The sequence below is a fragment of the Salvelinus fontinalis genome, chromosome 9 (genome assembly GCF_029448725.1).
Source record: "Salvelinus fontinalis isolate EN_2023a chromosome 9, ASM2944872v1, whole genome shotgun sequence".
Classification (NCBI taxonomy): Eukaryota; Metazoa; Chordata; class Actinopteri; order Salmoniformes; family Salmonidae; genus Salvelinus; species Salvelinus fontinalis.
The window spans coordinates 14,817,499-14,842,176 of NC_074673.1; the positions used below are offsets into that span (position 1 = coordinate 14,817,499).

Consider the following 24,678-nt stretch of genomic DNA (forward strand, 5'->3'; position numbering starts at 1 on the left):
AACTTAAGTATGCACCCATCTCTCTCTCTCTGCCCTCCCAGAGAACCTGAGCCGTAGGACCATGCCTCAGGACTACCTGGCCTGATGACTCCTGGCTGTGTCCGTCCCCAGTCCACCTGGTCGTGCTGCTGATCCAGTTTCTGCTGTTTGGCCTGTGGCTATGGAATCCTGAGGTGCTGACCTGTTGCACCCTCTACAACCACTGATTATTATTTGACCCTGCTGGTCATCTATGAACATTTGAACATCTTGAAGTAAAATCTGGCCTTAATGGCCATGTACGCTTATAATCTCCACCCAGCACAGCCAGAAGAGGATTGGCCACCCCTCAGGGCCTGGTTCCTCTCTAGGTTTCTTCCTAGGTTCCTGCCTTTCTAGGGAGTTTTTCCTAGCCACCATGCTTCTAGATCTGCATTGCTTGCTGTTTGGTTTCAGGCTGGGTTTCTGTATAAGCACTTTGTGACATCTGCTGTTGTAAAAAAAGCTTCATAAATACATTTGATTTTATTGAATATAAAGTGTTATGTTTGGTGCAAGCCCAACACAACACACTCTTCATATTTTCAAGCATGGTGGTGGCTGTATCATGTTATGGGTATACTTGTCATTGGCAAGGACTAGGGAGTTTTTTAGGATAAAAATAAACAGAATAGAGCTAAGCAGAGGCAAAATCTTAAAGGAAAACCTGGTTCAGTCTTTTTTCCACAGACACTGGGAGATAAATTCACCTTTCAGCAGGACAATAACCCAAAACACAAGGCCAACTATACTGCTGCTTACCAAGACGACGTTGAAGGTTCCTGAGTGGCCTTGTTACAGTTTTGACTCAAATCTGCTTGAAAATCTATGGCAAGACTTGAAAATGGCTGTCTAGCAATGATCAACAACCAATTTGACAGAGCTTGAACATTTTTTTAAACAATAATGTGAAAATATTGTACAATTCATGTGTGCAAAGCTCTTAGTGACGTACCCAGAAAGACTCACAGCTGTAATCGCCGCCAAAGGTGATTCTAACATGTATTGACTCAGGGGTGTGAAAACTTATGTAAATATGATATTTCTGTATTTAATTTTCAATAAATGTGTTAAAATTTCTAAAAACATGTTTTCACTTTGTCATTATAGGCGTATTGTATGTAGATGGGTGAGAAGAACATATATTTAGTACATTTTGAATTCAGGCTGTAACATAACAAAATGTGGAATAAGTAAAGGTGTATGAATACTTTCTGAAGGCACTGTAGGTATGATGCCTTACTCTGAATGAGGTCCCTTGCAGAGACAACATGGCTGCGTTCACACAGGCAGACAAATTCTGATATTTTTTATGTAACTAGAGCGCTCCCTGATCCAGCCAATCCAGAGAGGAATCCAGATGCTCCAAAACCGGAAGTACACCGAAATAGACGCAATAAGGTGGAAACTGAGATATTGCTACAGCAACATGCAATAGGAGGGTCGACACAGTTAAGGCTTTGACGTTTTTTTCAGAGAGACGCCGATATACAGTTGGTATTTGGCGACATCGTACATAGTTACCAGCGTGGACGAAATGTCATATCACAGTTTTTAATCCTGGTTACTAGCTAGCTAACGTTAGCCAGCTAAATTGTTGTTGATTTACCAGTCGTCCATATAGCTAGCTAGCCAAGGAGGATACATATCAAACGTTACCACGGTTTTAGCTACAAATGAGATAATGAAGTTAACGTTTTCTAAGTAACTCTAAATTAAATGTGCACTAGGCATAAATCGCTGCGCCATTTCCTGCTTGCTTGCTAAAATTCTAATAGTTCGCCTAATTTCAGTTTGTGATGAAACAGAATCAGTGTACCATATAAACAGTCGATAAATATATTTTCAATAACCAAAAATATAGTATTTTCATCTGTTTGAAGCTGGTGTCTGAACTGAAAGTAAAATAGAAAATGTAAAACGGGAAGGAAAGATATAGCGCACACAACATATCTACCGCTTGGACTTGCTTTCAATGAGAATTACATATCTATTACCTAAATGTCTATGTGTATTTGGTGGGGTCTTCCAAAAAGTGACATTTCAGCTTTAAATCAGTAGTTGATAAAACATCTCTCGAAATAGTTGGTGTTCACTCAATACGTATTTATTTGAACTTTCCAAAGTGGCAAACCTTGCACCAGTCAATATGCCTTTGCTGTTTTTGGAGAGATTTCCATGGCCCAGTTTGCAGACATACACAGCTCTGAGTGCTGTATTTCTCGCTGGGTCAATATTGAGTGGCTACTGTACTGTCCCAGAGCCAGTAGAGTACACACAGACACAGAGCAGTACTCCTGTAGAAAGTGATGATGATGAGGACCCAATCACCAGCCTTAGCGATGTGGCAGCCACTGTCCGGTTGTACCTGGTCTCAGACACTGTTTTTGTTTGGGTAAGTTCATGAACTCTGCTCCTGTGGTTTGTTGATAGTCATGCTTTGAATTGTACTGAATTATCTGAATATTGTGTAGCGGACTAAACTCCACTCCATGGTAAAGGATGTTTAATGATATACTTTACCAACGGCGTGGAGCTGAGGACAGGCTTTGCGGAATCTAGCTCCGACTACATCGATTTGCCTGAGGTCAATACTTCAAAAAATATTAATTATGAAACGGCCAACATGTACCTATGTTTGTCCTCTGTAGTTGCGTGCCTTTCTTTGTTTGCTGAAATCCATACTTTTTCAATACAGGGTTAATCAAATACAACTACCGACTGTTGGCTCATTGGTGTTGCTCTAAGATGGCAACTCAGTGTAAATGTGCCCATTGAATCGAATGTGCCCATTGAATCTCAACAATGAATTAGTCAATGGTGGTATTTGATTAATGTTTATTAATAAAGTATAGATTTCAGTAAACAAAGGCACACATTTACAGAGGACAAACATAGGTACAAGGTGGGTGTTTCATATTTTTTGAAGTATTAACCTTGGGTGAATCGATATAGTCCGAGCTACAGTACCAGTCAAACGTTTGGACACACCTACTTATTTAAGGGTTTTTCTTTATTTTAACTATTTTCTACATTGTAGAATAATAATTAAAACATCAAAACTATGAAATACCACACCATGGAATCATGTAGTAACCAAAAAAGTGTTAAACAATTCAAAATATATTTGAGATTCGTCAATGTAGCCACCCTTTGCCTTGGTGACAGCTTTGTACACTCTTGGCATTCTCTGAAACCAGCTTCATGAGGTAGAGACACCTGGAATGCTTTTCAAACTGTCTTGAATGAGTTCCCACATATGCTGAGCACTTGTTGGCTGCTTTTCTTTCACTCTGTGGTCCAACTCATCCCAAACCATCTCAATTGGCTTGAGGTTGGGTGATTTTGGAGGCCAGGTCATCTGATGCAGCACTCCATCACTCTCTTTGGTCAAATAGCCTTTACACATCCAGGAGTTGTGTTTTGGGTCATTGTTCTGTTGAAAAACAAATCATATTCCCACTAAGCGCAAACCAGATGGGATGGCGTATCGCTGTGGTAGCTATGCTGGTTAAGTGTGCCTTGAATTTGAAATATATCACAGACACAGACCATCACACCTCCTCTTTGCTTCACGGTGGGCACCACACATGCAGAGATCATCCGTTCACGTACTCTGCGTCTCACAAAGACACGGCGGTTGGAACCAAAAATCTCAAATTTGTACTCATCAGACCAAAGGACAGATTTCCACCGGTCTAATGTCCATTGCTCGTTTCTTGGCCCAAGCAAGTTTCTTCTTATTATTGGTGTCCTTTAGTAGTGGTTTCTTTCCAGGAAATCGACCATGATGGACTGATTCACGCAGTCTCCTCTGAACAGTTTATGTCTGTTACTTGAACTCTGAAGCATTTATTTGGGCTGCATTCTGAGGTGCAGTTATTTGCCGATTTCTGAGGCTGGTAACTCTAATGAACTTTTCCTTTGCAGCAGAAGTAACTCTGGATCTTCCTTTCCTGTGGCGGTTCTCATGAGAGCCAGTTTCATTATAGCCCTTGATGGTTTTTGCGACTGCACTTGAAGAAACGTTCAAAGTTCTTGAAATTTTCCGGATTGACTGACCTTCATGTCTTAAAGTAATGATGGACAGTCGTTTCTCTTTGCTTATTTGAGCTGTTCTTGCCAAAATAATGGACTTGGTAGGGATATCTTCTAGAGGTCGACCGATTAATCGGAATGGCCGATTAATTAGGGTCGATTTCAACTTTTCATAACAATCGGAAATCTGTATTTTTGGACGCCGATATTGCCGTTTATAAATATTTTTGTAATTTATTTTTAACACCTTTATTTTACTAGGCAAGTCAGTTAAGAACACATTCCTATTTTCAATGACGACCTAGGAACGGTGGGTTAACTGCCTTGTTCAGGGGCAGAACGACAGATTTTTACCTTGTCAGCTCAGGGATTCAATCTTGCAACCTTACGGTTAACTAGTCCAACGCTCTAACCACCTGCCTCACGAGGAGCCTGTCTGTTACGCGAATGCAGTAAGAAGCCAAGGTAAGTTGCTAGCTAGCATTAAGCTTATCTTATAAAAAACAATCAATCATAATCACTAGTTATAACCATCAACACATGGTTGATGATATTACTAATTTATCTAGCGTATCCTGCGTTGCATATAATCGATGCAGTGCGCATTCGCGAAAAAGGACTGTCGTTGCTCCAACGTGTACCTAACCATAAACATCAATGCCTTTCTTAAAATCAATACACAGAAGTATATATTTTTAAACCTGCATATTTAGCTAAAATAAATCCAGGTTAGCAGGCAATATTAACCAGGTGATTTTGTGTCACTTCTCTTGCGTTCATTGCACGCAGAGTCAGGGTATATGCAACAGTTTGGGCTGCCTGGCTCTGCGAACTAATTTGCCAGAATTGTAGTAATTATGACATAACATTGAAAATTGTGCAATGTAACAGCAATATTTAGACTAGGGATGCCATCCGTTAGATAAAATACGGAACGGTTCCGTATTTCACTGAAAGAATAAACGTTTTGTTTTCGAAATTATAGTTTCCGGATTCGACCATATTAATGACCTAAGGCTCGTATTTCTGTGTGTTAATATGTTATAATTAAGTCTATGATTTGATAGAGCAGTCTGACTGAGCGATGGTAGGCACCAGCATGCTCATAAGCATTCATTCAAACAGCACTTTCGTGCGTTTTGCTAGCAGCTCTGCTGTTTATGACTTCAAGCCTATCAACTCCCGAGATTAGGCTGGTGTAACCAATGTGAAATGGCTAGCTAGTTAGCGGGGTGAGCGCTAATAGCGTTTCAAACGTCACTCACTCTGTGACTTGGAGTTGTTCCCCTTGCTCTGCATGGGTAACGCTGCTTCGTGGGTGGCTGTTGTCGACGTGTTCCTGGTTCGAGCTCCGGTAGCGGTGAGGAGAGGGATGGAAGTTATACTGTTACACTGGCAATACTAAAGTGCCTATAAGAACATCCAATAGTCAAAGGTATATGAAATACAAATCGTATAGAGAGAAATAGTCCTATAATTCCTATAATAACCCCAACCTAAAACTTCTTACCTGTGAATATTGAAGACTCATGTTAAAAGGAACCACCAGCTTTCATATGTTCTCATGTTCTGAGCAAGGAACTTAAACTTTAGCTTTCTTACATGGCACATATTGCACTTTTACTTTCTTCTCCAACACTTTGTTTTTGCATTATTTAAACCAAATTGAACATGTTTCATTATTTATTTGAGGCTAAATTGATTTTATTGATGTATTATATTAAGTTAAAATAAGTGTTCATTCAGTATTGTTGTAATTGTCATTATTACAAATAAATAAATAAAATTGGCCGATTAATCGGTATCGGATTTTTTTTGCCCCTCCAATAATCGGTATCGGTATCGGCGTTGAAAAATCATAATATGTTGACCTCTACTTTCTTCTGTATACCAACCCTATCTTGTCACAACACAACTGATTGGCTCAAATACATTAAGAAGGAAAGAAATTCCACAAATTATCTTTAACAATGCACACCTTTTTAATTGAAATGCATTCAAGTTGACTACCTAATGAAGCTGGTTGAGAGAATGGCAAGAGTGTACAAAGCTGTCATCAAGGTAAACGGTGGCTACTTTGAATCTCAAATATAAAATATACTTGGTTTTTAACACTTTTGTTTTTGGTTACTACATGATCTCATATGTGTTATTTCATAGTTTTGATGTCTTCACTATTATTCTACAATGTAGAAAATAGTAAAAAATAAAGAAAAACCCTTGAATGAGTAGGTGTGTCCAAACGTTTGACTTTGTACAGTATATTCCAGAAAGCCTGGTCTTGGCTCCACGCTGTTGGTGAAGTTCATCAGAAACTTCCTGTACCGTGGAGATTAGTCCGCTAGATATTGTGCTGATATTGCAATTGAGACTTTCGTAACCTGGGACAAACTTTTACCTTGATATTGAAATAATAGATTTGGGATAGTGTCAATTTGCTGTTTCATTTGATGGCTGATTTAACTTTCAATTCAATATGTCATATTGATCAGGTGATGGTGAATACAGCCTGCTGTGTCCTGATGTTGATTGCAAAGGTGATCCAGTGCATTGTCTTTGGGCCGCTCCGTGTCAGTGAAAAACAGGTAAGTAGGAATGTGTTTTGTGTTTTTCTAGGTAATGTCATTCATTAACCAGGTAGCCTAATGTTTTTCCTTGAAACCCTTACTGCAAACTGCCAGGTCCCGTGTAATATGCATGCTAAGATCGAGGCCACTATCATAAACATTTTATTATGCAGCTGAATTAAATCCTAGCCAATTTAGGCAATGAGTGACTCCTCACGGATCCCAGACGAGAGGCCTGGATAAGGCCAAAATGTACTAAATATGCCAATCTTTGATAAATCATTGATAAATTATGCTTTTGGATACAACTGTAAAATATATGTCAACAATCCTTCCTCAAAACAAGAAAGATTTGCGACTAAATCAAATGTTTTTCTGCCCTGGCTGCTTTCTCTGTCTATACAGCACCTGAAGGACAAGTTTTGGAACTTCATCTTCTACAAGTTTATCTTCATCTTCGGGGTGCTCAACGTTCAGACGGTGGAGGAGGTGGTGATGTGGTGTCTGTGGTTCGCTGTCCTCGTCTTCATGCACCTCATGGTCCAGCTCTGCAAGGACCGCTTTGAATATGTTCGTTTCCAATAGTCCTATATAGGAGTTATCCTTTTCTGGCAAACGATAAGTCACAATATTGTTTTATCATTTGTATTTAGCCAATATCTGTAAGGCTAATCAATAGTGTCTTTGTTTTGTAAAACAAACTCTAATTTTCCCGGTTCATGAATAGGGTTTTTAATGTTATGATATTCTAATATCATCCACGGCAGTATCGTACTTTATCATTGAGTCTTGTGTGTGTTGTTACAGCTGTCATTCTCACCCACCACTCCTATGGGCAGCCATGTGAGGGTTCTGACCATGCTGGTGGGTATGCTGCTGACCTGCTGTGGCCTGGCACTGCTCTGTGGTCTCCTGGGAAATCCCCATGACGTACACACCGTCGCCTTCATGGCCGCTGAGGTAGGATGCCTGGAGCCCGCTCCCCAGGTTGATCTCAACTGTTTTTCCTTGATTCATCGTGTCTCCTCGCCTCAGGAGAGGAATGTTTCTCCAAAGCATTTTGAGATGGAGGCAACATTTAAAAAGTCTATTGGGTCCTCTTGCCTTTGTTTCTCTATTCTATATGGATAAACATTTGCGATGTAGTGCTTATCTGCGTGTTTTTAATGTATACATCATGGTCTTATCTGATGATGCTCCCCATTTATCTAACCAGACCATTGTTTCCTTTCAGTGTATGCTGGTGTTCGTTAGAACTGGACATGTCATTATCCGGTAAGTGATTGTGCAGGCAATTGCCAAAATATTGTATATCTTGTATAAACTCATTACCAACTGGTTGTACATCTTGTTAACGTTCCCCAGCAAGAAAACCAAACATGGCACTCAAACAGAAGGGGGAACTAACAAAGAGTCACTGACATCAAACAAAATGAAACAGGTGGGGTTTTAGGAGGGGTTCTGAAAGATACTCTTGGGGATGTCAACTGAAAGTTGCATAGCAACAACAACTGGAACCTAAGACACCCACCATGAGCACCCACTAAATGTGCCCACTAAGAGACAAATAAAAGAAAAACCCACACCAAACTCAGACAGGAAGCAAACCAAAATGTTGTAGCAAAACAAAAACGGGGAAGATCAGATAAAGGATTGTTTGTCTAGAAATCTAATAGGGAGTTGACCTCCCACATCTCTCCAGACAACTGGAGCACTGGGCCAGCCACTCTTAAAAATCACCTGGGCCAGCACAGGTGAAAGACCTTCCCACTAACAAGATGACAAACCAGCACAGGTGTTGTGACACCAGTCTGTGCGCCCCACGTGCTAACGTCCAACCATATAAATGGGAAAACCAAAGCCTGTAACAATCTGAAAAGGCCGCACGCACGCACTGAACACCTGTTCCTGCTCCCTCTAGGTACTCTATCCACCTGTGGGACTTGAACCATGAAGGCACCTGGGAGAGTAAAGGATCCTACGTTTACTACACTGACTTTGTGATGGAGCTGGCTCTGCTGGGGCTGGACCTTATGCACCACATCCACATGCTGGTGAGTTCAACACCCATCCTCACATCCACTCACTTTCACACAAAACAACTGCACAAGAGTGGCATGTCCGTATTTGACTTGTTACTAGGGTCGTTACTAGTGTCCATTTATCTATAGGTCTCTTCATGCTGTAACCAGAATGTCTTCTTTCTACCAACTCTTTCTCTTATCCTCTCCTCTGCTCTTTTCTCCTCTTTCTCTCCCTCTTCTCCCCTTCTACTCTCAGCTGTTTGGTAACATCTGGCTCTCTATGGCCAGCCTGGTGATCTTCATGCAGCTGCGTTACCTGTTCCATGAGGTGCAGAAGAGAATCCGTCGCCACAAGAACTACCTCCGTGTCATCAACAACATGGAGGCCAGGTTTGTTGCTCAGTCAGCTAGCTTTTTCTTTCGACATACTGAACAGTACCTGTATTTATTTACATTACATTGTGTTATAGCTGTATCCATCTATGCTCTGAGGCATATATGAAGGCAAAAGGTTGAAAGCAAAAGATTAATTTCCATGATCTGAAAAGAAAATGGACAAAGTATTGTTCTTCTAAGTATATTGTTGATTGCAGGTTTGCTGTGGCCACCTCTGATGAGCTGGTAGCAAACAATGATGACTGTGCTATCTGCTGGGACTCCATGATGACAGCACGCAAGCTGCCCTGTGGACATCTCTTCCACAAGTGAGCAGATATGCAAAAATGCTTAACCCCCATGCAGTGCGCATTTCAGCAACCACAACAACTATCTATTCTGCTATACTTAACTCCAGTCCATTATCATGATTTAACATTATGTGCCTAGTGCTACATAAAATCAAAGCATTATTATGGTCACTATTAACAGTGTGTTTTTGTGTGCCCAGCTCTTGCCTGCGTTCCTGGTTGGAGCAGGACACGTCGTGTCCCACGTGCCGTATGTCTCTGAACATCAGCGAGGGGGCTGGAGGAGAGAGAGAGGAGAGGCAGAGGGAGCCAATGCTGGAAGACAACATGGGCCCTGGAGGCCCCGGGCCAGAGGCAAGGCCACACCTCAACCAGCACAACCACTTCTTCCACTTTGACGGTGAGGCCCCAACACTCACCCAGTATACTCACTTTTCTACTTTTTTACTAGCACTCAGAATCAGAACCAATTTGTTTCACAGGGACAGGACACATTAATCAACATTTAGGCTTAAGTTTAAATCATAGTCCCGCATCCCATTGTGACATAGCTATGCGTTTCTGAGACCACCGTCTGCAGGGGACGCACTAAATTCCCAACCAACGTATCTCCGGTATGTGTCCTCTATATTCATTTGAGTGTGTTGACAGTTGGAGAAATTGCTTGAGCCGTGTTGAGAATTCGAAAAGTATCAAAGCCAATGGTCCAATATTCTAGAACATTGCTTTGCGTACATGTTTGGCACTTTAAAAGTATGTAAATAAGTAGTAGGTTTTATTGGTTTCTCGCAGTCAGACTGAATTGTACAGCAATTTACATTCATATCATGAATAATTAAATAATTATCAAATAGTAAAATCCTAAACCAGTGAAACACTTAATATAATACAATGTTAAAATATGCAATATACTCTGAGTGTAAAAAAACATTAAGAGCGCATTCCTAATATTGAGTTGCACCCCACCTTTGCCCTCAGAACAGCCTCAATTCGTCAGGGCGTGGACTCTACAAGGTGTCGAAAGCGTTGCACAGGGATGCTGTCCATGTTGACTCCAATGCTTCCCACAGTTGTGTCAAGTTGGCTGGATGTCATTTGGATGGTGGACCATTCTTGATACACAGGCAACTGTTAAGTGTGAAAACCCGGCAGTGTTGCAGTTCTTGTCACAAACCAGGGTGCCTGCCACCTACTACCATACCCCGTTCAAAAACACTTAAATATTTTGTCTTGCCCATTCACTCTCTGAATGGCACACATACACCATCATCTCTCAATTGTCTCAAGGCTTAATACTCCTTCTTTAATCTGTCTCCTCCCCTTCATCTACACTGATTGAAGTGGATTTAACAAGTCACATCAAATTTTATTTGTCACATGCGCCAAATACAACAGGTGTAGTAGACCTTACCGTGAAATGCTTACTTTACAAGCCCTTAACCAACAATGCAGAGTTTACTTTTTTTTTTAAAATAAACTAAAGGAAAAATAGTAACACACAATAATAGCAATAACTAGGCTATATACAATGTGTACCGAGTCAATATGCGGGGGTACGAGGTAGAGGTAATATGTACATGTAGGTTGGGGTAAAGTGACTAGGCATAGATAATAACAGAGATTAATTGTGTGTTAGTGTCAGTGTAGTATATGTGAGTGTGTTTGTGTGGATTCCACTGAGTGTACATCAAGCCTGTGCAAGAGTCAGTGCAAATAATAAAATAAGGGTGTCAATGTAAATAGTCCGTGTAGCCATTTGATTAACTGTTCAGCAGTCTTATGGCTTGGGGGTTGAAGCTGTTAAGAAGCCTTTTGGTACCAGACTGGGCTTTCCGGTACTGCTTGCCGTGCGGTAACGGAGAGAACCGTCTACGACTTGGGTGGCTGGAGTATTTGACAGTTTTTAGGGCCTTCCTCTGACACCACCTGGTATAGAGGTCCTGGATGGCAGGGATCTCGGCCCCAGTGATGTAATGGGCCATACACATTACCCTCTGTAGCGTCTTGCGGTCAGATGCCGAGCAGTTGCCATACCGGGCGGTGATACAGCTATTCGGGATGCTCTCAATGTTGCAGCCATTGGTCAGTCTATGTCATGGAAAGAGCAGGTGTTCTTAATGTTTTGTATACAGACAACAATACTATAAAGACATGGTGTGGGTGGCAGCTAAGGATTTGTATTTATTAAGGATCCCCATTAGTTCCTGCCAAGGCAGCAGCTACTCTTCCTGGGGTCTAGCAACATTAAGGCCGTTATATACAACTTCAAATATTACATTACATTTCATAACACTTTACACAATACATTAGGTGTGGTCCCTCGGGCCACTACTCTACTACCACATATCTCAAAAATATATATTTCCACACAGGGTTGGCAGCTTCATGTTCAGCGTCATTGATGAGGGCAAGGAAAAGGACCAGGCCAAGGAGGGTTCCCTGGGCCACCCCACATGAATGACTCCCATTCAGATGGGGCACCATAATGACCTGTTGTCTCCTGTCCAGAGAGAAAGTCCCAAACCCATGGGACTATTTCAGGCCTCACCCCCATTGACAGGATATTTTTGATTACAGTAGTTAACCCTGTCAAATGCTTTACTCATCAATGTAAATGTGTCAGTGTTGGCTATGAAATTAAATTACATCTGTAGTCCCTACTAGTTTTGTTGTTTTCTGGATCAGGCCTCAGTATCTTTAGGGCCAAGAGTAACACCAATAAAATATGCAGATAGACATCCTCTCAGTGGTTACTCTGACACAGTTGGCGATTATTCAGGCTTTTCTCTCACCACTCTAAGTCCATATACAGATTAGAGAGGACACCTCTCCATGAATATCTAATGAGCTTGACCGTGCATGTATTTCACCCCTACTAGGTTCTCGCATTGCCAGCTGGCTGCCCAGTTTCTCTGTGGAAGTGATGCACACAACCAACATCCTGGGCATCGTACAACAGGCTAACAACTCCCAGCTCAATGCCATGGTCAGTGTTTGTGGGGTCCATCCATTATTATTTATTTTTTTACCAGTGTCTCATTCTATTCTTGTTATCTTTCACCTGTGCTATTCTCTCATGTCAGTAACAATGAAGATAAGGAGGTAAAGAAAGGAGGCTACATTAGATGTTTGAAATAATGATACATCTCCTCTCTCGCTATCTTTAGGCCCATCAGATCGGAGAGATGTTTCCGGAGGTTCCCTACCATCTTGTGCTGCAGGATCTACAGCTGACCCGCTCTGTAGAGGTCACCACTGACAACATCCTGGACGGACGCATCGTGGTTCCTTTCCCCATACAGGTCAGTCAGTCAGTCCCACACTGCTACAGGGAACTCCACACGCTGGTTGTGGGGGTGCTTATGTGGTCTCCTTGGATGTGACATTAACATAGAGTTCAGGGTCAATTCATCCCAAGAGCCGATATCCAAAATGACTTGAGAAAAGCCTTCTTGGGACACTTGACTTCCACAGTAAGTTTAGAGCTGACTTCCAGGTCTGCTTAAAATGTCTGCTGTCTCCCTCTCCAGCCTGTGGATCACTCCGCCTCCCAGGTCAACCCCTCCCCACAAGATGTGGGTGGGGCTAACGGGAGTTCAGAGTTTGTGACCCCCGAGGTGGAGGACTTTGAGGTCCGAGGCAGCCGCTTCTCCAAGTCAGCCGAGGAGAGACAGAAGATACTGCTACAGAGGAAAGATGAGCTACTGCTACGAGCACAGAGGTATTGGATCTGCTTATTTAAAGTTAAAAAGAAAGCCCTGACTTCAATGGAACACTTCCAGTTCCTAACCTGCTAGCCTGGATTTTAAATTAATCTATTATGGATGTTGCGAATGATGCAAGTTGTCTATTTTATCATATTTACTACCTTTTCTGTGCTCTGTTTGTGCCCACTTGTCTATTGATGTTTTTGTTAGAATATTTGGTTCTGTATGCTAAAGGGGTCGTACCCTGTACTTTTCACCTTTCATGCTGTTCTATTCCATTCAGCTCAGTGTGTTTCTCATGCTCCTGTTAATGGTACTGATCTATATTGTCAGAGATGGCTAATACGCCCTGATCATGAGGCTCTGAGCAGCACTGACCCCATTAGCTCACCGATAGCCATGTCCCCCGGCACCAGGACATTAACATGCCTGGCTTTAAATAGTACTTCTTTCAAATACAGTTTGTTAGATGGGCAGGGTCTGCAGTTACACTTTTGGGACTATTCTATTGGTTCCACTTCACCAGGCAAGCTAAATCAAGCTGATCTAAAAAAATATATATATATTTTTAAAATAAGCCAATATTAAATACCACCCTAGCTTCATGGCCACATCCTGGCTCAACCCTAACTCTAGCCTCAACCCCAGCCTCAACCACAACCCTAACCCTAGCCTCAACCCTAACACTAGCTTCATGTCCACGTCCCTGCTCAACCCTAACCCTAGCTTCATGTTCAACCCTAGCCTCAACCACAACCCTACCCTCAACCACAACCCTAACCCTAGCTTCATGTTCAACCCCAGCCTCAACCACAACCCTACCCTCAACCACAACCCTAACCCTAGCCTCAACCATAACCCTAGCTTCATGTCCACATCCCAGTTCAACCCTAACCCTAGCTTCATGTCCACATCCCAGTTCAACCCTAACCCTAGCTTCATGTCCACATCCCAGTTCAACCCTAACCCTAGCTTCATGTTCAACCCTAGCCTCAAACCTAACCCTAGCTTCATGTCCACGTCCCAGTTCAACCTTAACCCTAGCTTCATGTCCACGTCCCGGCTCAACCCTAACCCTAGCTTCATGTCCACATCCTGGCTCAACCGTAACCCTAAGAACCCAGCAGAGGTCTTAAAAACTAAAACATGCTCCTCTCTTCCTGCGCCCCTCTCAGGAGATATCTGAGCAAGAGCCCAGAGGAAAATGCTGCTGCTATGAACGATGATGATGAGTACGATGAAGGTCTGCCCTCTCTTGAGGATGACATCCCAGCAGGCTCAGTTTTAGACTCTATGACCCTGCGACGCAGAAAGTTAGCGGCAGCTGCTGAGCGCCGCATGCACGTGTACCAGTGAAGAGGCTGGACTGGGAACTAGGGCCAGGATGATACCAGTATTGCCATACTCATTAGTATCATGGCAAGGAAACAAAACACAAAGCGGATTTAACTTGTTTCGGAAAGCATCCCTAATGTTGGATTCAAACGTAGTTATGTTGTCATCCAGAGTCACATGTATTTATTTCCCAAGCTGTAGCAACAATATCTTGCATACAGCAGGTTATTAAAGGATCAGAGTTAGATCGGCTTCGTGTTTTCATTTTTGTCATGGACATCTTTTTGTGATACTGGTATTGTCACAGCCCTACTGGGAACCAGTAAGATTTATACTGGTTACGACAGGTCTCACTGTACCACCAAACCTGCCCCTCTACAGTCCATCTAGAAGCCGGAGTAAGTAACCTACTACTGAATGGACTGTTTATCTGTTAAATTAATCTGAGAAATGGGCATGATTACATTTTTTTCCCACCCTGTGTTTTAAACATGAGGTCCCAGGCTTTGTCACAATGGACCGTGACCGGGAGCCCCATAGGAGGGCGCACAATTGGCCCAGCACCGTCTGGGGTAGGGGAGGGTTTGGCCGGTGGGGCTTTCCTTGGCTCATCATGCTCTAGCAACTCCTTGTGACAGGGCCGGGCACCTGCATGCTGAATCCCGTCGTCAATTGAACACATTGGTGCGGCTGACATCCGGGTCAAGCAGGCGGTGTGGTAAGAAGGCAGCCAGCCAGGCGGGTCATGTTTCGGAGGACTCATGACTCGGCCTTTGCCTCTTTCGAGTCCATTGAGGAGTTGCAGAGATGCCAAGGGACCTAATTCGGGGAGAAAACTGGGTTAAAAAAAAATATAACAATAACACCATAACAACCAGAACACGCCTGTTCAGGCTCAAGCCTGGTTAGTACTGACACGGGAGACTGCTTGCCAATACATTATTAGACAGAAATCTCTATTGTCCACATTTCTGCTCTTATCTCTACCATGAAGAAACATTGAACAGACAGTCTCCATCTACTTTCGGATACTGCAGAGTCTAGTACAGTTTGATGTAGGAAAGATCTATTTTCTGTCCTGAATACATATATAGGCGCACATACAGTCTTCACTTTTCAAAGAAAAACTTCAGTTCCATTGCCTTGTGTATTGATAGTGTACCACTATGATTCATAGCTAAAAGTCACATTTTAATTTGTATTATAAGGAGTTGAAATATGAATTGATTCTTTATTTGTGTACATGTGTAGATGGCATAGGTAGCATTAGATTGTCCTCATGATTCCTCAAAACCTTGGGTAAAGGCTTTAGCTGTGCCTTCGGAAAGTATTCACACCCTTTGATTTTTTCCACATTTTGTTAGGTTACAGCCTTATTATATAATTGATTCAATTGTTTTTTTCTCCTCATCAATTTATACACAATACCCCAAATAAAAAACAGAAATATCACCTTTACATAAGTATCCAGACACTTTACTAAGTACTTTGTTGAAGCACCTTTGGCAGCAATTACAGCCTTGAGTCTTCTTGGGTAGAACGCTACAAGCTTGACACACCTGTATTTGGGGAGTTTCTCCCATTCCTCTCAAGCTCTGCCAGGTTGGATGAGAAGTGTTGCCGCACAGCTATTTTCAGGTCTCTCCAGAGATGTTCAAATCCGGGCTCTTTCTGGGCCACTCAAGGATATTCAGAGACTTGTCCCGAAGTCACTCCTGCATTGTTTTGGCTATGTGCTTATGGGTCGTGGTCCTGTTGGAAGGTGAACCTTCGCCCCAGTCTGAGGTCCTTAGCGCTCTGGAGCAGGTTTTCATCAAGGATCTCTCTGTACCTTGAACTGTTCATCTTTGCCTCGATCCTGACCAGTTTCCCAGTCCCTACCACTGAAAAATATCCCCACAGTATGATGCTGACACCACCATGCTGCCAGGTTTCCTCCAGACGTGACGCTTGGCATTCAGGCCAAATAGTTGAATATTGGTTTCATCAGACCAGAGAATCTTGTTTCTCATGGTCTGAGAGTCTTTTAGGTGCCTTTTGACAAACTCTAAGCGAGCTGTCATGTGCCTTTTACTGAGCAGTGGCTTCCATCTGGCCGCTCTACCATAAAGGCCTGATTGGTGGAGTGTTGCAGAGATGGTTGTCCTTCTGGAAGGTTCTCCCATCTCCACAAAGGAACTCTGTCAGAGTGACCATCGGGTAACAGTCTTGTTAGTTCCAAACTTCTTCCATTTAAGAATGATGGAGGCCGCTGTGTTCTTGGGGACCTTCAATGCTGCAGAAATGTTTTGGTACCCTTCCCCAGATCTGTGCCTCGACATAATTATTTCGACCTCAAGGCTTGGTTTTTGCTCTGACATGCACTGTCAACTATAGGTCCTTATATAGACAGGTGTGTGACTTTCCAAATCATGTCCAATCAATTGAATTTACCACAGGTGGACTCCATTCAAGTTGTAGAAACATCTCAAGTATGATCAATGGAAACAGGATGCACCTGAGCTCAATTTTGAGTCTCATAGCAAAGGGTCTGAATACTTAAGTAAATAAGGTATTTCTGTTTAAATGTATTTATAAATTTGCAAACATTTCTAAAAACCTGTTTTCTGCTTCGTCATTATGGGGTATTGTGTGTAGATTGCTGATTTGTTTATTTAATCCATTTTAAAAAGTCAAGGCGTCTGAATACTTTCCAAAGGCACTGTATGTAAGGATTTCATAACACAGGGTTTCCCAAACTCGTTCCTCGGGGGGCCCCAAGGGGTGCCCATTTTGGTTTTTACCCTAGCACTACACTGCTGATTCAAATAATCAACTAATCATAAAGATTTAATCTTTTGAATAAGCTGTATAGTGTTACGGCAAAACAAATCTTGCACCCCTTGGGGTACCGAGGAATGAGTTTAGGAAACGCTGCCATAACACCTTCATACCTGTACATAGACATCTACGTCTTGCTCATTTTATTTTGCATTGCGAGAAGTATTTGTAGTGATATTCTATTAAATTCATACAGTGTTGTCCTTCAAAAAAAAAAATTTCTCTGCATGCATCTGGATCATCATGATCTGCCGGAGGCTTCTCTTCCTAGTATTCCCTAGTAGAGTTGCAAAATTCCAAAAATCATGGTTGGAAGGATTCCCAGAATCCAATTTTTCTGGAAAACCTGGGAAGTTTGGGACTTGTGTTTTGTGGTTACAACTCTCCTGAAATGGACAGATTTTTACGTGTCACAAAACATTAGGCTTGGTCTTTGTAGACCTTGACTATACTATGATGTTTGTGTTCTTGTTTTGGTTGCACATTTGCACCTTGAAACAGTATTCCTTGATATATATATAAATGGCACGGTATCCATTGGACTATCAACTGGATGATGGAACTGTTTACAGAATGGTTTGTAATTTTTTTTAGCAAAAGTGCGTACGTAACTAAATCATAGGAATGCATTTTGTTCACTTAATTTGTGCCTAAATTCAACAGTGGATCAAGAATTATATATATCTAATTTTTTTTTGTAAATACTTTTGTAATGACTGTATTATACATGTGAAATGACCCTGTACAAATACAATGCATAGCTACTATAGATGCTTTAACCCTGTTATGTATTGGCCTTGTTTTAGAAACAGTAGTTTTCTTTACAACTGCACTTCGGCTTCACATGTTGGAGAAATGGGTGGTTTTAAACCTTAAATGGGTCATCCAGTTGAAATCCTGCATAGCTCTATACTACACATCACGCTAGTTTCCGCATTCTCAACTTCTTTGCCCCCCACCAGTTTGGATCCCTATACAGTATTACTATGTGACTGTGTGTAATTTTTCACTAGAGGGCAGTAAGAGTACACTACAGTTTCCAAGGGAACGTTCACTGTCTCAATCATTGAGGGTCAAATGCTCCCTCTTCATGATACACTATGCCCATGTTAAACAGAACAAAAATATTTTACAGTAGAGACTGTTGTATAGAGCACATTCCTGGTATGACCAGTTTTAAAGCCTATTACTGGCTGTTAAGCTTCTAGCAACAACGTATGTAACTGGTTTACGAGCATTCAGATTCAATATGATTGCTCTTTTTCAGCTATGCACCTTTTAAAGGCAATGTTTTTCCCCCCACATTCGCGGAGACCTCATTAACGGTAAACACTACTTATGTCGGCTCAATCGGAAATTACCTTTAAATGTCAATTGCGCTATAATGCGAATCTCCCGCAGTCTAGCCTGACTTTGTGTACCGGTATTGTATGAGGAATGCTACAACTCCTGACCTCTCACCGTAACAATGGCCTTCATCCAGTGAGACTGATTGATGGTTTGTCTATGTCTAACCAGGTCAACCAAGGTCATGGGAAGTTGAGGCCTGTGTATGTCACCATCCGTCTGTAACTGTCAGCCATGCATGCCACCTCTCTGTAGCTTCTAAAGACTGGCATCAAGGCCTTTTGAATTGTTTTAGGACTAGGTAATAGAGAGAAAGGAGAGGCATATTCAGATAGAGGGAGGTAGAGGTTTACTGAACAAAAATATAAACTCAACATGCAACAATTTCAGTTCAGTTACAGTTCGGTAAAGGAAATCAGTCAATTGAAATAAATGAAGTAGGTCTTAATCTATAGATTTCAATGACTGAGAATACAGATATGCATCTGTTGGTCACAGACCTTAAAAAAGAAAATTAGGGGTGTGGATCAGAAAACCAGTCAGTATGTGGTGTGACCACCATTTGCCTCATGCAATGCGAGACATATCCTTCGCATAGAGTTGATCAGGCTGTTGATTGTGGATTGTGGAATGTTGTCCCACTGTTCGAAGTTGCTGGATATTGGCGGGATCTGAAACACGCTGTCGTACACATTGATCCAGAGAGTCCCATACATGCTCAATTGGTGACATGTCTGGTGAGTATGAAGGCCATGGAAGAACTGGGACATTTTCAGGTTCCAGGAATTGTGTCCAGATCCTTGTGACATGGGGCCATGCATTATCATGCTGAAACGTGAGGTGATGGTGGCAGATGAATGTCACGACAATGGGCCTCGGATGTCGTCACAGTGTCTGTGCATTCAAATTGAATAGATAAAATGCAATTGTGTTCGTTGTCCGTAGCTTATGCCTGCCCATACCATAACCCCACCACCACCATGGGGCACTCTGTTCACAACGTTAACATCAGCAAACCGGTCGCCCACACGCCATACATGTGGTCTGGTTGAGAGGCCGGTTGGACGTAATGCCAAATTCTCTAAAATGACGTTGGAGGTGGCTTATGGTAGAGAAATTAACATGCAACAGCTTTGGTGGACAAACAGCTTTCCTGTAGTCAGCATGCCAATTGCACACTCCCTCAAAACTTGACATTTGTGGCGTTGTGTGACAAAACTGCACATTTTAGAGTGGCCTTTTATTGACCCCAGCACAAGGTACATCTGTGTAATGATCATGCTGTTTTCAGCTTCTTGATATTCCACACCTGTCAGGTGGATGGATTATCTTGGCAAAGGAGACATTTTCACTAACAGGGATGTAAGCAAATTTGAGCACAACATTTGAGAGAGAGAACTAAGCTTTTTGTGCATCTGGAACAATTCTGGGATCTTTTATTTCAGCTCATGAAACATAGGACCAATGTTGCGTTTATATTTTTGTTCGGCAGAATTTGAGAGGAAGAGAATATGGAGTAGATAGAGAATATGGAGTAGATAGAGAGGCCACTGGGTCTCCGGCTGCATTAGGAGCTCTGGTGAATTCACACTGAGAAAGCGCCTAGAAGAATAGAGACAAATATTTGCTTGTTTTCTCACTGTACTGAGACTGGGAATCGGAGCAAACCCAATCAACAGCTTATTAATAGTTTAATGCTGGATATCTGACCTCTGTGTTAAAGCCTAACAATATTTTGAGAAATATCTAATCAATATATTTACATAATTTGCACCTAGATTACCTAGTCGTGTTTGCATTTGCAGAGACCTATTCCGCCAATTCCCTCCTTGGGTACACCCAAACAGGTTATGAAATGTGTGATAACACAAAATATACACTGAGTTGTATTAGCTAGCATGATTAGTCTCTTACCTCGGTAAATTGCCTCTTCTTGCCACCAGTGTTGGAGATAGAGATAGCACCGGGTCCTAAGCGGGACAACTCCAGTGGTAGAACAGAGTGGTAATTCTGCTGGTATAGTGTTGCTGAGCCTCTTATCAGGCTGACCGGCCTCTCATTCTCTCTGCAGGACAATGAGCAGCTGAATTGAGTCTTAATTGGTTCTGCACCAGTCAGTCGCTGAGGGGTGCATGTGAGATACAGTACCTGTTGGGGCTATAGCTAGTCTAGCACTATTTCCCAGACTCATGGTGCTCCAGTGGCTGTGGGAAGAGACTAGGCTATAATATCTTGTACTAAGGTATAGCTATACCTCAAAGGCCCTGGGGGTTACAGTATTCACCCCCAGTGTTACAAAGTGGGATTAAAATGGCTTTATTTTTGTAAAGTGGAAGAAAAATGGTAACTTTTATTTAAAAAAATATATGAACAAATGAAAATAATATCGGTAACTTTTATTTAAAAAAATATATGGACAAATTAAAATAATATCTTGATTAGATAAGTATTCAAACCCCTGAGTCCATACATGTTAGAATCACCTTTTGACAGTGATTACAACAGTCTTTCTGGGTAAATCTCCAAGAGCTTTCCACACCTGGATTATGCAACACCTGGATTATGCAACTGTCAAATTGGATGTTTGATAATTGCTAGGGGAAAAATGGTTTGTTTTTTTCAAGCAGATTTAAGTCAACTGTAACTCGGCCAGTCAGGAACATCCACTGTCTTAGTAAGCAACTCCAGTGTAGATTTGGCCTTGTGTTTTAGGTTATTGTCCTTTGAAAGGTGAATTAATCTCCCAGTGTCTGGCCACCACCAATATGCTTGAAAATATGGCGTGGTACTCCGTAATGGGTTGGATTGGATTTGCCCCGAACATAACAACCTTTTGTCCTGAATACAAATTATTAATTACTTTGCCACATTATTTGCAGTATTACCTCAATTCCTTGTTGCAAACAGGATGCATATTTTTGAATATTTTTTATTCTGTACAGGCTTGCTTTTCGTTATGTTCATTAGGTTAGTATTGTGGAGTAACTATAATGTTGTTCATACATTCTCCGTTTTTTCCTATCACAGCCATTTAAACTGTAAATGTTTTAGTCAACATTGGCCTCATGACGAAATCCCTGAGCGGTTTCCCACCTCTCCGGGAACTGAGTTAGGAAGTTTGCTTGTATCTTTGTAGTGACTGGGTGTATTGATACACCATCCAAAGTGTAATTAATAACTTCATGCTCAAAGGGATATTCAATGTCTTTTTTTTCTTCTTTTTTTTTACCCATCTACCAATATTTAAAAATATATATATATATTTCACCTTTATTTAATCAGGTAGGCCAGTTGAGAACAAGTTCTCATTTACAACTGCGACCTGGCCAAGATAAAACCAAGCAGTGTGACAACAACACAGAGTTACTCATGGGATAAACAAACGTACAGTCAATAACACAATAGAAAAGTCTATGTACAATGTGTGCAAATGATGTAAATCAAATCATCAAATCAAATTTTATTTGTCACATACACATGGTTAGCAGATGTTAATGCGAGTGTAGCGAAATGCTTGTGCTTCTAGTTCCGACAATGCAGTAATAACCAACAAGTAATCTAACCTAACAATTCCACAACTACTACCTTATACACACAAGTGTAAAGGGATAAAGAATATGTACATAAAGATATATGAATGAGTGATGGTACAGAACGGCATAGGCAAGATGCAGTAGATGTTATAGAGTACAGTATATACATATGAGATTAGTAATGTAGGGTATGTAAACATAAAGTGGCATAGTTTAAAGTGGCTAGTGATACATGTATTACATAAAGATGGCAAGATGCAGTAGATGATATAGAGTACAGTATATACATATACATATGAGATGAGTAATGTAGGGTATGTAAACATTATATTAAGTGGCATGTTTAAAGTGGCTAGTGGTACATTTTTACATAATTTCCATCAATTCCCATTCTTAAAGTGGCTGGAGTTGAGTCAGTATGTTGGCAGCGGCCACTAAATGTTAGTGGTTGCTGTTTAACAGTCTGATGTCCTAAGATTAGGGAAGTAAGGCAATATATAGGCCTTTGAGGCGAAATAATTACAATTTAGCATTAACACTGGAGTGATAGATGTGCAGATGATGATGTGCAAGTAGAGATACTGGGGTGCAAAAGAGCAAAAATAAATAATATGGAGATGAGGTAGTTGGGTGGGCTATTTACAGATGGGCTGTGTACGGGTGCAGTGATCGGTAAGCTGCTCTGACAGCTGATGCTTAAAGTTAGTGAGGGAAATATAAGTATGTGTGAGGTATTGAAAAAAACTCTGGTATTTGTGGTTGAATCTGTGTTTGAAATTCACTGCTCGACTGAGGGATCTTACGTGTGAATTGTGTGTGCAGGGTACAGAGATGAGGTAGTCATAAAAATTATTATTGCACAGTCGATTAACCTTATTATGAAACTTGTTAAGCCAATTTTTTTTCCTCCTGAACTTTTTTATGCTTTCCATAATAAAGGGGTTGAATACTTATTGATTCAAGACATTTCAGCTTTTAATTTTTTATTAATTTGTAATAAATAAATAAAAACTGAATTCCACTTTGGTATTGTGTGTAGGCCAGTGACACAAAAATATTGATTTAATCAATTTTAAATTCAGCCTGTAACACAACAAAAAGTCAGGGGGTGGGAATACTTTCTGAAGGTACTGTATGAATCTTATCTAGTAGGCACGCTCTCTGTTACTGTGTGTACCTTTTGGCTTGGATTGGGTTGAGTGTTCATATTATGTAGTCACTGTGAGCACTGAACTGGTTCTCAGCAAATATCTCACTTAGAATATTTCTTATATTTTCCCCCATTGCTGCTCCTATCTCGTTTGCATCTCTCCCTCCCTCCGCTGCTACCTCCAATGGGGTAAAGCCATGGAGTTAGGGCCTGGGGCTAAACGCCCTGCGCGACCCCCTCTGTGTGTGGATTCCACTTGTCAGGTGATGGTGGATATCAGAATCCATAATTTAGCGCATGATGCCTCCCAGAGGAGGCTGTGGTTCAAGAGCTGGTGACCCAAGTCTCCCAGCAGCACATCCACTGTCATAATGCCTTGAATAATCACATTTTCATGAATATTAAAGCCGCCCAGATATGAAATGCAGTCAGATCATTTTATTCTACCCTTACAATCTACAACAACAAGGCAGATGTATCTCCATGCAGTCCAGACTCTCCCTGAAAACAAACCAATTTGCTCAATGAATTGTGTGAGTGGCTGGTGAACCATTACTTATGCACTGTAGGTTCACTGCATAATGTAAATTAACCAAAATCAATAGATCAAGGTTCATCTCATCTGCTATATTTAAACCGTAAGAGCTAGAGTGCGCTGGAGTCGAGGTGGTCTCACACCTCCGTGGTTGAAAGCCCCCAGCCCCAGTGCTTTTGAAGATAGCAGGATAGTCATCGCTGACATTTGGAGGTAGCGCTCCTCCATGCGTAGGGGAATTGAATTTCAGATGGGCATCGCTCATAGTGCCATGACCTGTGCTCAGTTTAGACATGTTGCAGCATGAATAACCAGTAAAGTGTAAAAGGAAATCGCTCAGACTCCCCAAACATCAGGCCCTGAAATCCTCCTTTAAGTGATTTTGACACAAAAATCCACTTTCCTCAGCGTTTCGCCACTGTTAAAATCACATTCTCTTCACTCGGTTATATGAATTCAATTTACTGTTTCATTTCTATTGCTGTGTCAGTAATATGATTGTCATGTTCAATAAGATAATGCTGCTCATCCAAGGGATTCCTGGGGTACTGGAATAAAAGGCTGTGACAGAAGCTGTCCTCTTGGTCATTCTTTAACAGATTAAAAGCTTATTTGAATGATATGTTTTCTTACAAATGCTTGTTTACTGGGAAGACTGGAGGAGCCACTTTGAATGGTTTACAAGCTGCCATGTCTGGGGGCCTTTATTGTGTGGCAAAGATATGCAAATGGTGTACACTGATATTGTTAAGTCAATATGAAGTCAAATTAATGAATGGGTTTTGTATTGCTATTTAGAACAACAGCGTAAACATCAATATATATTAGTATGTATGATTTTTGCCATTCCATGAACAGTGCTATTTTTGAAAAGCAAAAAAATACACAGATTGATACTAACAGTAATAACAAATTCAA

General features: G+C 41.4%; 1 protein-coding gene across 1 annotated transcript; it reads left to right on the forward strand.

Moving 5' to 3' along the window:
- The first annotated feature begins 1,370 nt into the window (after positions 1 to 1,370).
- On the forward strand, positions 1,371 to 24,332 carry amfra (autocrine motility factor receptor a). The gene is made up of 13 exons (XM_055933504.1): positions 1,371 to 2,413; positions 6,549 to 6,641; positions 7,029 to 7,193; positions 7,431 to 7,583; positions 7,858 to 7,898; positions 8,545 to 8,677; positions 8,904 to 9,037; positions 9,241 to 9,351; positions 9,534 to 9,733; positions 12,213 to 12,319; positions 12,501 to 12,635; positions 12,864 to 13,054; positions 14,216 to 24,332. Exons 1-13 carry the CDS (start codon positions 2,168 to 2,170, stop codon positions 14,394 to 14,396), a joined length of 1,890 nt encoding a protein of 629 aa, XP_055789479.1. The 5' UTR covers positions 1,371 to 2,167; the 3' UTR covers positions 14,397 to 24,332.
- Positions 24,333 to 24,678: the final 346 nt, after the last annotated feature.